The sequence below is a fragment of the Apium graveolens genome, chromosome 9, assembly GCF_009905375.1.
Source record: "Apium graveolens cultivar Ventura chromosome 9, ASM990537v1, whole genome shotgun sequence".
NCBI classification, from domain to species: domain Eukaryota; kingdom Viridiplantae; phylum Streptophyta; class Magnoliopsida; order Apiales; family Apiaceae; genus Apium; species Apium graveolens.
The window spans coordinates 47916001-47932566 of NC_133655.1; the positions used below are offsets into that span (position 1 = coordinate 47916001).

Consider the following 16566-nt stretch of genomic DNA (forward strand, 5'->3'; position numbering starts at 1 on the left):
ACTTTGTCAGGTATATATTATTCAGCTTTGATTAATATATTTATATTAATCAATTTATATTAGGCATTCTTATAGCCAAAAAATAGAATTATGTGCTGCACAAAAAAAATATAAAAATTGGCCCGTGCGAGATTACGTTGCACAAAAAAATTCTAGAAAACGACTTGTACCTCGCACAGGTTATTATGTTAGTTTATAATTAAGAAGGAAAACTGTATTGCAAAATCTCAATTACTAATGCATTGTCAATCTAATAACCAGATATGATCTTACCATGTATCATCAGTGCCGCCAGAATCTACCATCTATCTATGAGACTGATAGACACCAAGCACTTTAGCTCCTGTTAGTTTATAATATAAAAAAACATCTTTGTGAACGAATATATACACCAGGGCAAAAATAGGATACAAGCTTCTTGTGCTTAGTCAGTGACAAGAGTAAGTTTAAAAGCTCATAGCTCTTTTTAGAACCTCTCGTTCCACCTCGTGCACTTCCTTGACTTCTTCTCCCTGAAATCAAATCTCATCATTTCATTAAAACATTAAGATTCATCACCATTTTGCATGAAGTTGAAAACGTTGCTGGCCATAAAAAAATGTCACATGATTTAATTTTCCTGCATCACAATCTACGAATACCCATTTCCTTCCTGAAAGCAGAATTGCAATTATGGATTCTTTGGACACAGTAACATAACATATACATACCATCTCATTTTCTGGATTTCTTTTCTGACAAAGAAATTCTTGCAGAGCATTATCTCCATAAAGAATTTTAGCTCCACATCCTGATATCATAGACTCTTTGTCAACCACAACTCCATCTATACGATCTTCGCCCAATTTAGCATCGGGAATCTGCCAAGAGTGCAATAAAATGATGACAGAAAAACACATACGATGATGCACGCATGATCCAGAATCTATATCAAAATATGCTATACAGTCATCTCTACTTTTGGTGTGCTCCAGATGGTGTAGTATACAAAACCACAACGATATTACAATTGTATGCAATTGACAGTTGTCAACAATTATGGTAGTTTGAATGATGAAAGATAAGATGGACAATGCCAACCAGCACCCCTACTTGTAAATTATTACCTTGACTACGAATACTTCCAACTTTCTCATAAATATAGGTAATGTACATAAATATATTTCATTACATCCTTCAATGCGAACTAATTATATGGAGGTGTACAACAGCTCTAGCTATATGGCTAATCCCAATTCCAAACACAGGTAGGTACCGATTAAAGTACTTTCAAGATACACATTGCCACGTTGGGAGATAATCGTTTTTCTCTATTTAAGAAAAAAATACTATTGAAGAGTTTGGGCAAGGTGGATTTCAATGTGATAGGCTGCTGTCTTTACTATGAGTGACTTGATAATGTGATTCACGAACTTAATTTCCCATCTCTAGAAACTTACAAGTTACAACCTCTACAACTTATATTAATATTCCTGTCTCTATGGACTACTACTAGCTAGCACCGGTGTCTTTAAACATTTTATAAATTTCTTAGTTATGTGTTTAATAATTCTTTTTGTATAATTGTTTTTATTTTCTTAATAGTTGTAATAATTTAAAACTTAAAATATATGTTAGTCCTATTAATTAGATCTATAATGAAATTTGTGTATATATGATTCGCAATGGTTGTAATTGCAAAGATTTCATTATAGGATTTTTCTAGTGTGTGCCCATGGGCACATGCTAATAAAGTGTGATAGATGAATTGTAAAAATTTGATTGGTGGAGAGCTCATTAATAATGATGGACCCCCTGCATGCACAAAAATCTCCACCAATCAAATTTTTAAAACTCATCTATCACACTTTTTTAGTATATGTCCATGGGCACACACTAAATAAACTGTTCATTATAATATTAATGCACAAATTTCTTATAATATCTTATAAATTTCTTAATTTTCTTAATAGTTGTAATAATTCCCATTTAATATATTAGTAACTTGTAACCCGTGAGGTGCACAAGTTTTTTTGAATATTTTATAATTCTTTTTATGTATGCATAATTGTTTTATACATTTTTATTTTTTTCATAGTTTATAAATTTCAATTTAATAAATTATGCTATTCACATTAGTAAGATCTTTCATGAAATTAGTTGATAAAATTTGTATGTTATAGTTGTATATTTATGAGATTATAAATTTTATATCATAATTTAATATGGGTTATGATAAGTAATAATTCATAATTTAATGTTATTCATGGGATTCGGACCTCGGATTTTTGGTAATTTAAATATTAAAATTTAAGATATTCCTTGGTTTAAGATTCAACGGTTCTCATCTGTTTGCTAAAGATTATTTTTGTTTCATGAATATTATTCTATGTAATATGCATTGAGAAAAAATATAAAAGTTTATTCAAACGGATGATCTTGTTTTAATTATTTTGTTCAATTAGACGAATTTGTTTCTACTTTTTTAAACTCTATTTATATAAAAGATGACAATAATTATCTTGTTTTATCCTACTTGGATCTCCTTTCATATTTTATAAAAAAAATTGTAAAGTTTTTTCATTTTCTGAATAGTTGTGATTATTCTAGTTTAACATATATGCTAGTCATAGAACAAAACTAGCTTACATAATTTGTATTGGTTATAGCTGTATACTTTTAGATTATATTATAAGTAAGATATGATAATTTTAACGTGATTTTATGATAGGAAACACTCCATCCGTCCGAATTTAGTTGTCAAACTTGACTTTTACACGTAATTTGAAGTGCATTGAATGCATACAGCCTAATTCTTTTTAAAATTTTATTTTTGTAATTAAAAAATTAAATCTTAATATTTATTCAGAAAAAAATAAAGTGGACAAGTAATTTGGGATGGAAAGGATAATTTATAATTCTTATAAAATAACATGGTATTGATGGCATTTGAACCTTAGATTTTTGGTAAAGTGATTAAATATTAAAATTCAGAATATTCATTGGTATGAGTTCTAACAGTCTTAATTTATTTACTAAAGTTCCAAAGTCATTATTCTTTTATAGTTGACCAAACTACAAACATATCCCCAAGTTTGCTTAGCATAGTATAGTCTAGATACTATATAGATGTCAAAGAGGGACCTGATTATGTACCTCAAACATTGCCTCGGCTAGAATATTTTCTAGTATTCCTCTCAAACCTCGCGCTCCAGTGTTCTTAGATAGTGCTCTTTTTGCAATTAATCTCAATGAATCATCTGTAAAATGTAGCTTAACCTGTCAAAGTTAAAAGTTAATTCTTAGCTGTTATATTATTCCATTAAAATCAACTGTTATCAGGTTTCCAGAAAAGAAATACCTACACTAAATGATTACAGGAGACTAAATATATGTAACTTACATTGTTCATACTGAAAATTTTCCGGTACTGTTTACAAAGAGCATTTTTAGGTTCTTCAAGGACCTGGCAGGAATAATAATCAATAAATTTAGAAAATCATATCTACCCAACAACTAAATAGCCGTCTTCAAATTTTTATATATAAATTATATTTTTCAATACAGAGGTAACAAATTCAAGTCGAATAAAATATCCATGAATCCGGTTATTATCACAGCAAATCACTAGGAAACTCATTCAACATTCCAATGGCATTCTCGGCTTTCTCTGATCACAAAAGAAAGTTGGTAAACAAAACAAGTGACTAACCAGTATAAAAACTACTGTACGCACCTGAACAAGTTGATCCTCGTCCAGAGCAGATACAGACACTAATACAGGAAACCTACCAATGAATTCAGGAATGAGTCCATATGCAATAAGATCGCCAGTTTCAACCTGCAATATGAAGGTAATTTTAAGAGGCTATGTCCAATAAATCTAAAGCTTATAGGCAAGTCAAGGAGCAATTTTCAAGTGTATGGACAGTCACTAGTGACTGTCTTAAAAAATATTTGAGTACCTCTCTGATTACCTCTCTGATTATAAATTAGCTTCATCTACTTCTATCTTAATTAGCTAAACTAGCCTTAAGTAGTACTCCGTATATTCAAAGAAGAGCGCCAGGAATTTGATAGCAACAGAACAATTATACATCTGAATATTAATAAATATAAAAAATATGTCCGTTCAAATCTTACAGATTCCAACAACGATGATATCACTACGGCATTTGTTAGTCCCGCTACTCTCATATTGGTACGAATAGGAGCTCTAAAACCAATGGATGATTCTTCTCGTCTGAAGTATGACGAATGATAAGTTCACATTTCTAAAAGATTCCAGCAGCAAGCAAAAAAAAAATTTATTCTACCTCTCAGAAATGGTCTTCTCCAAATCAATAAATGCTCCACCACATATAAAAAGGATGTCTTTTGTATTCATCTGCCAATTACCAAATAAAGAACAATGCCATGAAATCAGCAAAATTATAAAAAATATTTCATTTTGTATTGGATCAAGAAAAGAACTTGTAAAAGTTATCAAACTCTCAAGCTGTCCACTATTTAAACTTTGCATTACCTAATTAAAAATACCAATATAGAGAGATGATAGCACAAGTCTATATTATAATATTTGTTTCAAGTCAGGATTTCGAATCCAGAATCAAGGAAGGGCCATAAAAGTGGTACCGTGCGTCTATTGACATCGTGTTGGCTAACACTACTTCATGTTTGTGGGACTTTTATATTAGCAAGAAATTCTGGCAACCTTAATGTGCAAGATTTGATTCAAGACGCCATAAAAACGCTTTTCTAGGTCTACAAGTCCTACATAATGTATATTAATTTAAAATGTGGCATATGTGCTATCTTAAATTTAGCTTCTCATATGTAAAATTATTCAACTTTAGGCCAACTGAAACCCAAATATGTAGTTAAATTTTCAAATTTCGGCTTAGCAAATAAGAAATTGCTTATGTGTTGTTCACTTGTTCATTATCGCTTTGAAACATTAAATATTTATCTTCGATATATCAAACAAAAATCATTTCTTACAAGTCATTAAGTGTGATACACATGCAAACTGACAACAATAGCCTTACTGTTATACGTATACATTGTTGTCACGAAGACGATTAGTCAGCGACTAGTCGACGCGAAGGTACTCGGGCATCGAAACAGCCGAGAGTCTCGAAGCCCTACTTGTCGTCGACTAGTTGACGCGAAGGTCGCCCAAGAATCTCAAAGCCCGACTTGAGGCCTTCATAACCATAATAGCGGTGTACCATGAATCAAATGACAATACACATATATAGACATTCAGATAGATGACTTTGCTTGATATTCATCATATTTATGTTTTTATTAGCTTGAATATGTTTGATGTTTGGATATTAATGTTATTATGTGTTACCTATGCTTACTTTGAACTTATTATTCTTTTACTTTTGATTTAAATTATGAAACTGACGTGTTTAGTTATATTATATATTAAATCTAGTAATTATATGTATAATGAACACTTGGTCGACTTTTTACGACTAGTCTGGCGACTTGTCGACTAGTCTTTTCGAAGGAACTCGGGCGTCGAGACTCGACTTGGAGCCGTGATAACCTTTTACGTATATATATAAATGAACTCCAGTAAGGGCCAAGGGGGTTAAAAAACTCTACCAATAAGGAAACATAAAGAGAGTTACAACAAATATACAAACTTAACAGAATTTCATCATCATATCACAACTACAGGTAGTTTAAATTATCAAAGAGGGCACAGTTAAATGTAATACCACTATGGTAATAACACTTGTTAACGAAGGGTGTCTAAATCCATTTTTCAATGTACCTGAATAGTGTCTCCGTGAGGATGCTTCCGAGACCTGGTATCGGGGACATTCACAATCTACACAACAAAATGCAGTCTTATATCACCAACAAAATTGATCATTGTGATGGGAACTTCAGAACTGGGATTCTAAATCAATGAGAACAAGTAAATAATCAACCATTAACGGCAAAAAGTGCATCTCAGCATAAAGTTATCCAAGGGCTTGGAGACAAAGTGAGCCACATAAAGAAATGCATGTGTGCATATGTACATAAACACTGATGTATATTACTACATTGTAATTTATAATACAAAATATACATAGAAAAGACACACTGCTAGGAAAATTAATAAGTGCCCATTCATATCCGAGTAAATAAATTTTACAAGTTATCAGCTATCACTGAAGGATTAATAAATGCCAATTAATTAACTAGTAACCTAGAATATTTCACGTTATAACGAATGCAGAGAAATCCAGTGGAAAAATTATTCATACAAAACACAGAAAAGGAGCAACACAATCAAAAAAAAAGTCTGAGATTTGGAAATTTCTATAAAAAAATTCAGTTCTTTGTGTCTTGGATCTAACTCTGCACTGCCCACCTCAAGGACGGTTCATAGATATTTATCATTTCTTTCAAATATAAGAAAGATAATGGTCTCTCCAAGTTCAAGGGACTACATAGCATACTTTTCAAGGTGTACAGCGAACCATCAAGGCTCTCTTGGGTGTCCATTAGGCAAATCAAGCATATATACAAACAAACACGAACACGCATTTCTATCTATACTAGACTATATCTATGTTATATTATAATAGACGAAACATTAAAAGTTTGGTTGGTCGGTCAATTCTAATGAAGTCAACTTCCTCCTACCAATTTAAATTCTAATTCAAATCGAATCCTGTATAATTCTAATTGATATTTAAGGTAATTTCTTCTACCAATTTAAATTCTAATTCATATCGAACTCTATAATATTCTAACTGATATTAAAGTCAACTTTTTCAGCAATTTAATTTGTATTTTAACTAAATTCTAAAATAATCTTTATTATAATGACAAATTTAATTATTATTTAATTAAAATATAAAATAGATATTATAAATTTATAATATCTATTATATAGTCATTATAAATACATTAATATTATATATACTATAAAAAGATAATTTTTTAATCGGTATAATAGCCTTGACATAAAACGAAATAATTTACAATTTTCATCCAGGCTAAAACAAAAATATATCATTAATCCGGGTTAAAATAAAATTTAAATCAAACTAAAGATAGTTAGTTATGTTTGGTTCGTATAATGTGCTTTGGTTAAAGACAAAACAATAAATTATATTCTTATATATAATAAGTGTAAAGGACTTCTTATCCATAAATTTGGTCATATACCGCCAAATCAATCTCAACCGCTGATTTGATATAATTAAAAATAGATGATTAAGATTATAATCTCAATAAATACATTCTATACAATCATAAATAGAAAATGATAACTTTGTTGTAATACAATTCAAATACCAATTGCGATACCATATCCTAATAAAATCCTAGCTAGAATAATTAGAGTCTCAACCAATCAAAAATATAAAAGGATTACTCCCTTTATACCACTCATTTCTTTATGGTTAGTTTTCTCAAGTTTGGCACGCATTTTAAGACTACTATAAAATATAGTTTCATTATTTATTTTTTAAATTTTCTTTACTTATATAAAAATTTGAACATTATATTTTTATTTAGAAGAAAAAAAAATTTAAAAAAATTAGGAAACTGCATTTTATAAGAGCCTTACAATATTCAAACACTAAATATGATACAATAGTGATATAACAGTAGATGGAATATGATTAGTTTATCTAATATATATAGCTGTAAATAAATTCTAAATTCTACATCTGTATATTTCTCGCATATTTGTTGCAACAAATTATCAAAAACAAAAACAAAAAATGCAACATCATAACTAAAAATATATATGTACATTAAAAATTATAATAAATTTTTAAAAATAAATAATAAATAAATTTGAAAAAATCGTGCATCGCATGAGTGAGCTATAAGCCAGTATTATATAAAAGATGAACTATTGAAAATTTTGGTTTTTGATTTCCGGTTTCCGGTCCTTTATTAAAAATATTATTGTTATTAACAACTAATCAATTACCTTCTTAAACTAAAACACCAAACATATTACCTTTTCTTTTTTTCCAACTAAAACATCTCCTATTTCAAAAATATCACGGGCAAGTCTATTTAATAAAACAAAATAATAATACTGTAATTATTAAATACTAACAAATTAACTTTTTCAACTAAACCACATTAGTTTTAATATTTTCTAACCAAGTCCCCTTCTTTTTTAACACGGTTGGATAGCTCAAGTGGTTAAGAGTTTATCATCTGTCATCCCAGATTCTAGATTCGATCCTCGCTCACCCCGAGAATTTCTGAGAACAGATACTCATTTGTAAGGCTATAAGCCATATTTGTCAAAAAAAAAAGTCCCCTTCTTTTTCAAAAAGAACATGGCAATTCTATTTAACAAAATAATAATAATAATAATAATAATTATTATTATTATTATTATTATTGACCAATCAATTACCCTTTTCAACTGAAACGCATTATCAATCAACTGAATTAATGATAAAATATTAAAATTTTCAATTAAAAATTATATAGTATTAGGAGCATAATGGGAAAAGCTTTTAGCAAAAAAATCCTACGTGGCAACTATCATACATAATATGTATAAATTTGGACAGTTTAACCATCTAAAACCTTTAGCTAAAATTATAATCAACCTCATTTCATATTGGCTAAATTTGTCGAATATCTGAAGAGCTGTAACAAAGCCGTAAGCATAAATTTAAGATTATAGCCAACCCATTGGAACACTTTAACTTACAAGTCCAACAAATTTTATAAAATCTTTCTATATTATTTAACTTACAGGTTCAACAAATTTTATAAAATATTCTTTTATATTATTTTAGCCAGCCAATTTAGCTAATACCATTGGAGATGCTCTTAAAGATCCATACAACATATAACATAGACTTATTTTCATTATTTTAAATATTAAATATGTTAATGAGACAATTTTTTTATTATTAACACTTAAAGATACATGGTAACGAAGCAAAGCCAAATCTCATTACAAGTATAAATTTGAATGCCTAATTTTCCTAGTGTATGCCTAGGCATTGTCTAGCTGGCCTAGTGACCGCCTATGCATCGCTTAACTAGCCTAGTGTACGCCTATATGTCGCGTAATTCGCCTACCCCATCAAAATAAAGGACGGCCGGACAGTTATTCAATTTTGACCACCTTAACACCTATGTTACATAGAAGAGTTTCTCAAGCCTGGATCTAAACCTCACTGAATGGCCTCTTCTCGAACACCAGACAATGTCAGTCGATGGAAGGGGTAAGGGGCATTTGTGCATACATAGTAGGTAAAACCAATGCAAGTATGAAGCTTGATGCTCAATCAATTCTAATATTAATAGGAAAAAAAGAAAACAAAGTCGTGTAATCAGACAGTCTACTCATAATGAAACACTCACAGTTCCCTCCAGCATTTTTAGCAATGCCTGTTGAACTCCTTCCCCAGACACATCTCTGCCAGTATTTACACTATCAGCCTGCATAAAATATCATCTTATATTATTAACAAAATCGGTGTTAAACCTCATACACTCATGCAATAAGCTTTATGTCAGGTGATACCTTCTTGGTTATCTTATCCACTTCATCAATATAGACAATCCCTTGCTGAGCTGCCTCCACATTGAAGTCAGCAACCTAAAACCCGAAAAGTAAATTACGTATAAAATTTCTGTTTGAGGCACAGAAATACAGAATAACTAGTATACAAATGCAAAAGATCATTGCTGCAGCAACAAACTATTATGAACTAAGAACTTAAATCTTGATATAACATGATAAGATATATTAAGAAACACACTGCCGATAAAAAATTCAACATTGTCCAACAGTTCAGGTTGATGTTAAACCGCAAGAAATTTAAATTAATTTCCAAAGTTGAGATCAGGTTTCAGGTCACTATCTCACACTTGAACATCCAACAGCCAAAATGTTGTCAGGAAGGGAAAATTATGCTAAGATGGTTGCAGTACAAGTATAAGTATATAAGTCTAGCTAATGGGTACTTTAGTCTTTTACTGAGGACCATAGACTGGGAGTACTACAAATACTAGTTGTAATTCATAATTCTGTTATTTTGGATTTTTTTGAAAAGGAATACTATTTCCACCAATTTCTCTCTCTCTCTCTCTCTCTCATAAAAACTTTTTTCTGAAAATCATGAGTCTCTCGCTCCCTCTCTAAACAATCTCTCTCTCTCAAATCTCCATCTTATTATCATCAAAACTAGCTTAATCTCTTTGTTTCTTGCTTGTTATTTACTTGTAACTTGCATTTCTAGCTTTTAAACTTGCAAAAACATTCACATACTAAAAAAGCAGGAACCCTAGTTCCTGACAAGTATGCAAAGTTCCGCATCTAAATTACGATTTTAGAGTGTAGACAGGTAGGACAAATGGAGTTCCAGATATTGATAATCTTATACACCTCTGTTTCATTTACATCAGGTAATAAGCATATCAAAGAAAATTATTATTCAAGCAATTAATTATGTCGTGTTTCTTATCATTCTTGCGCACAAGAAACCATGCAATATGAACAAAAAACCTACCGTAAGAAGTTTGTGCAAAATCGACTCTACGTCCTCTCCAACAAAACCTGCCTAAAGAAAAATACAGATGTATAGAAATAAGGAAAGGACTGCATTTAGTGTGATTACAAATTTCTGCAACACAACAGTAGTTTCTTATATGGTAGATCCATGAGGAAAGCATCAAAATAAATTATATGAAAAAAGTTGGCATAACGAAATATACAAACATTATAAGCGATAGAAGGAACCAGATTCAAACTAATGATAGCACATATCTTGCAGATAGATTTGTAAAATAATATCACTCTGCAGTCACAACCATTGTTAATGTTGGCTGTTAGAACTAATGTTCCACAGAATGGAACATGGTATGAGCTACCAAGAACTGGATAAAAGTACTCTTGCATCAGATAGAGGGGTCGATACAAGTAAGCTGTTACTAGTTATTTTTTAATTTTCAAACTTTATAGGTTGACAATACTATACAATTAGTCTTGGGTATTCAATATTCAAACTTTCATAAGTCTCTGATCTCAAGGTGTTGGCCTTGCGTCTTTGAATTTATAAATTTCTTATTCTCTCAGATTGTAAATTCTGGTGATCTTTTTCTTACATTAGTCTTTTTTAAGATTTTGGGGTCGCCAAATTTGGTGAGGTGGATTGCATCATACAGTGAGATGGGACTATGTTAAACCACAAATTGTAGTTCCATGTCATGACCAGTAAATGGAGTAAAATTGACTGGAATCTAATACAATCTCCTCTTTTTGTATTCGTAACCCTCCTTAGACCAAATGGGTACTTTAAAACAATATGCCCATTACATCAAACTAAAGTTGTTTACTAGTCAAATCCAATATTTCAATCACGCAGCAGCATCAAGGCACCAATCCCGGGAACCCAAGAAAAAGAATAGCAAAACTCCAAGTTCGTTGAGCTCCTAAGCACCATATTATTAACAATGTTCATGCTACATGTCTTTAAAGAAGAAAACAAAGACTAATGTGGCCAACACCTCCTAGTTTGCAACTGATACAAGTTGAGTTGTGCTTATTTATATTTAACTTATATTTTATAATCTACAAAACAGTATCAAGCAAATCAAGCATGAACAGTATCTGTCCTAGAAAACCAACCTAGCTTACCCCCAAAAAAATTATTGTTCAGGAAATATTAATATCGACGGAAAAAAATAACCATACTACCAAAAAATCAAGATACAATATCAGCAATTGCATTACGTTCAGCTGAGCTAATAATTAGTTTGGATAAAGAAACAAAAGAATGTGAAGATAATGGACGATTAGTTTGTTCGTGCATAAAAGATGCGATTTTGCAAGGAGGTATCAGTATGTGAGACAACAGTGTGCACAAACATTGCTAGTAGCAATATAGGTCCACTTTGATGGGCATGCACCAGATGCAAGGACTAAATTGTTCCAAACCTGCCTGTGTTAGTGCTGTGGCATCAGCGATCACAAAGGGCACATTCACCACACGAGCAAGCGTTTTGGCAAGCAGTGTTTTCCCTGTCATTACCACAAACCAAATTGTAAGTTTTAGGAAAGCAGTATTTGTTTTCCAGCTACTTACAACAGTAAGGGAAAGAAAGGTGACAAGATAAAACACTTTTGGTCAGAAATACTTAACTTACACTGTTTCTACTATCTACTAAATTTTAAAGATTGGGGAATAAGAGAAAGAACACACCTGAGCCGGTCGGGCCCAACAGTAATACATTACTTTTTTCTAGCTCAACATAATCATTATCGTCATTATCTAGTCCAGCATTATCAGACTCTGCATCAAACCTGGTATTAAGCTCTTGTGAGGTGCCTTGCGCATAATATTACCAATATGAATCTTTCACACTGATGATTAAAATATATGATAACGATTAAAGAAATTAAAACCATTGTGGCACTTATTTTGCAAAACAAATCTATCAAGAAAAAATTGTGCTGACAATGTGCCGGAAAAAGACAGTTTAACTAAATTATAGATCAACATTGCAACGAAAAACAAGGAAACGAATATGTTATGTAGTGACTATTAGCAACCATGTGATGCTCTAAAGCTAAGTACTAAGAACGCTTTTGCCTAATGATTACAGTCTAACAAGGTATTTTTTTATAGAATTTAACATAGTATTTTACTATTTTTCATAAACAAGAAAACAAAAGTAGCGCTTCTATTTATAATCAATGCCAATAAACTTTATTTCAAAACAATATTTAGGGGTCATCTGTTAAATCTGAACAACTTTTTCTGTATGGTTAATTTTTCTGGATGAATCAATTCCTGAACTATTAATAAACGCAGGGGGGAATAGCCATTTGTTAAATCAAAATCACATAGACATATTTTAAATAATACGAAGTATCAAAACTAACATATTCTATAGTATTAAATTAGTAAATTATTATTGCATACGAAAATGATTTAAGAAATATTGTCATGTATAATAATATTAATATTACATACTCTCTCGCTCCCTTTTTATATTATCATTTTAAAAATATTTTTTGTCCCATAATACATGACCATTTATACATCCAAAGCAATTTTAGTGCTAATCTTCCAAAACAATCCCTGTATTTACTATTTCAAGATTTGACTCTTTCAAACCCCACTTGAGTTCTCAACTTTCAAGATAATAATTAGGGGTAACATAAAAAAAATCTAACTTACATTTTCTTTATATACGTATTTTGGTCAAACTGGACATGTAAAATTGTACAAGTGGATAGAGAGGGAGTAAAAATTTAAAACTGATAAAAAAACAAAGTTTCACATTATATTCAAAAAGTAAACTAAAATTTGTAAAAGTACAACTAAAAAAATTCAACAATTATAATATCTTAATAGAAAGAATAAAATGAGTTTTTACCAATTTTAAATACGATAATCTAACAAAAAGATCTCGTGGATGGTATAAAAAAATGATTTTATAGGCTTATGGACATGATCCACTGGTTCAGCTAGAATTTTGTGGTGGGGGTCGTCCAGTTGATTTTAGGATTTGTCCAGAAATTAATATTTGCAACAGTCTGGATCCTTCATTTCCTCTCGTCCAGTTCCGGTTAGTACCATTCACTTATTATCAATGAGGCCTTAGCGTCCTGAATTCTTTGTTTTAATCTTATGATATATTATAAGCATGAACTTATTGCTGTATTTGGTCAGTAATTTAATGGCTTAAGCTAAATTCTTAATAGGATACACATAAATACATCAATGAAGGGCTTGCAACTGTAATATACAACAATAAAATGTAGCGAAAGATCCTTCTTTTTTCTTTCACTTTTTATTCAGGAACCAAAAAGATTATAAATCAACAAGACTTCTTAGGTTGCGTACAAAGATGACATGGAACGACAAAGAATATAAGGGCAAAAAAAATATTGTCATATTTATCATGTGCACATTTTCAGCGATTTTTTATCATGTCAAATTATTAATTACATGCGGAAATCTTCTAATTTGAACTGGAAGAGAAGGCTTGGGTACTTACTCTCCGTGGTACACCCTTTTGTAGTGGTTGTAGACTGCCACAGAAAGTACCTATCACATGAAACAAATCATTACTTCTGCGGAGTGTCAGGTGTAGCAAATCCTGAACAGGAAGGCTATAATCTTATGCACACTTTAAGGACATGCGAAATTTCAAATTTTAATTTGATTTAGGCTATAAAGTACTAGATATTTATATAGCAAGCAGAGAATCCTTAGAAATCTACTTAGCTCAAACAAAGAATGATCTTTTCTCCACAGAAGAATCAGATTTATTAAAGAAATCCATGAATTTAAAACAAATTTCAAAGTATGATACTGTTTTCTCATTATTAAAAGCAGCCCGAATAAGTAAAGGAAATTACATAGTACTCAAAAAAGAACTCGTTAACTATACTTTACTCATATTCAAAGCATTTTTAGGTTTCACTATCAGAGACCATACTATAATCATATGCATACACATACCTTCAGATCTCCGATAAGCCATAAGAACTAACTCATAAATTTTAAACAAAAATAATACATAAACTCACATGTGTTCATCATCACCAAATCCAAACTTTATAACGCATAATCAATTACTTGAACAAACTCTCAAAAATCCCAAACATTTTACACATTTCCGTCCACAATAACAGTTCCCGCCTCACGTTTCTAAAAGCAGAAATATCACACATGTACATAATAACAAAATCTACACTTTGACTAAAAATAAAATAAAAAATACACACAAACACAACGAAACCACAAAATTCCCAACCTTTTTTGCTCTATCTTGACCCACAACAAAGTCATCAAGCCCTCTACAAATCTCCTTAGGCGTCAACAAGTCCCTCCCTGCCCGTCCCTCTCTTCCCACATCCTCCCCTTGACCGCATTTCCCAAAAACAACCCTATCCTCCTCCTCCTCCTCCTGCACCTTGTTGGAGGCTTTCTGGACAACCTCACTCCCATACTCCCTCAACTTCTCCCACATTTTACTCCCAACTTTGCCACCCTCCTCCTCATCATACCCTCTCACTCTCCCAATCTCAATAAAATTCCCCTCCAACGGCACTAACTTAACCGGCCTAAAATAAAACGCGGTTCGACAATTTCGACACAAATTGAGCGCCTGGTAAATCCCTAATTCACTCTTGGTAATGGATAAAGGACGGTTGGAAAACAAGACGTACATTAACTTAGTGCAACGTGGACAGTTCAATTCGGCGCGAATTTGATCGTAAGTATCGGAGCTGCCTTCGTATTTGTAACGGTGGAATTGAAACCCTAACCCTAACCCTAACCTTAGTGGTGGTTGAGGTTGAGGGTGAGGGAGGGGAGGGGTGACGTGGCGGAGAGAGGAGAGAGAGAGGGCGGGGGTGAGTGGACGGAGTTTTGATCGGAGAAATGGAAGTGCGGCGGACATGGCGGTGGTGACGGTGGGGTTATTTTTATAGGTTCTTTTGGAGCATTATTTGTGTGACGGCATGAAACACTGCTGCCTTCGTGTTGGAGAGAATTTACAGTAAATATTTAGCCCCCAAATTACAGTATTATCCTTAACTGGCGTTAACGACCCGTTATTATAATTATATCCTTATTAGCTTAAATCTATTAACTAAGAATGGCCCATATTTTTTTAAATTTGACCGGTGGTCGACCCATATTTCAAAATATACTATTTCTTATACAAATTTATATACATTCAGGGACTATCCATATCTTAAATGGTATTTAAAATTATTAAAAAATTAATTATTAATATTAAAAAGATCAAACATATTATTAAAATATATTTATTATTATATCAAATCAATTATAGATTCATAAATCATGCTTATAGTAATTCAAATTCAAAAATCATTATACTTTCCTTGATAATCATTATCTTCTTCTTCTTTCTTTGTTATACCGATCAATCATCTGCATCTCAAACTAATAAACAAAATTTCAAATAAAAAAATCATCCATTTGCTCTCCTCCTCTGACCTCTTCTCTCCGATGAACCCTAATATATCTATTCATATATCACGTGTAACACGAGTTTAAATTAAAAATTCCGATAACCCTAATTCTTGAATCATTCTCTAATGTATCATTTATTTTACCCATTCTTACTCTTTTAAATTTCGCTTTTTATTTAAGTGTTTATATATCTAGATGTGATTAATGCCTAATTGTTTGAATTTACAGGATAAGAAAACGGGGATGATCTTATAAAAAATATTGTGTGTATTGCGCCAACGATTTCAAATTGTTCTCAAAATAAGGTATGCCTATATTTTTTATCCCGAATCTTATGATTGCTCATCGAGTGTAGCCCGATTCCAAATACTATTGCGCATCTATTCATATTAGGATTATTTTGAATCTGATTATCAGGTATACACACAATAAGAGCTTTTCATTTTTTTCAGGAAAAAATAAATTGTATCTGGTGTTATGTCCGCTTTCGGTCATGGGCCCTAAACAGGTCTCCATGGGTGCATTGAATAGCTGGACTCTCATGTGTGGGCTAGAATCTTGGATTAATGTGACTTGAGCCAACACATGCGGGTTGGGCTCGTGACATGCGAGTTGGGCTCACATTTGT

At 31.6% G+C, this 16566-nt stretch overlaps 1 protein-coding gene across 2 annotated transcripts; it reads right to left on the minus strand.

Annotated features, from left to right (window-relative positions):
- Window positions 1-217: 217 nt before the first annotated feature.
- LOC141684258 (CLP protease regulatory subunit CLPX3, mitochondrial-like) lies at window positions 218-15527 on the minus strand. Of its 2 annotated transcripts, none has more exons than XM_074489133.1 (15): window positions 14752-15527; window positions 13990-14039; window positions 12186-12286; window positions 11921-12004; window positions 10494-10540; window positions 9506-9580; window positions 9343-9420; window positions 5771-5827; window positions 4296-4366; window positions 4123-4222; window positions 3716-3820; window positions 3383-3445; window positions 3136-3258; window positions 711-860; window positions 218-512 (listed from the first exon to the last, which is right to left on the minus strand). In XM_074489133.1, the coding sequence occupies exons 1-15, from the start codon at window positions 15397-15399 to the stop codon at window positions 447-449; spliced, it is 1818 nt and encodes a 605-aa protein (XP_074345234.1). In that variant the 5' UTR covers window positions 15400-15527; the 3' UTR covers window positions 218-446. The 2 variants fall into 2 exon arrangements, with proteins under 2 accessions (XP_074345234.1, XP_074345235.1); XM_074489134.1 differs by having other exon boundaries at window positions 12186-12275; window positions 14752-14924.
- Between the last annotated feature and the right edge of the window lie 1039 nt (window positions 15528-16566).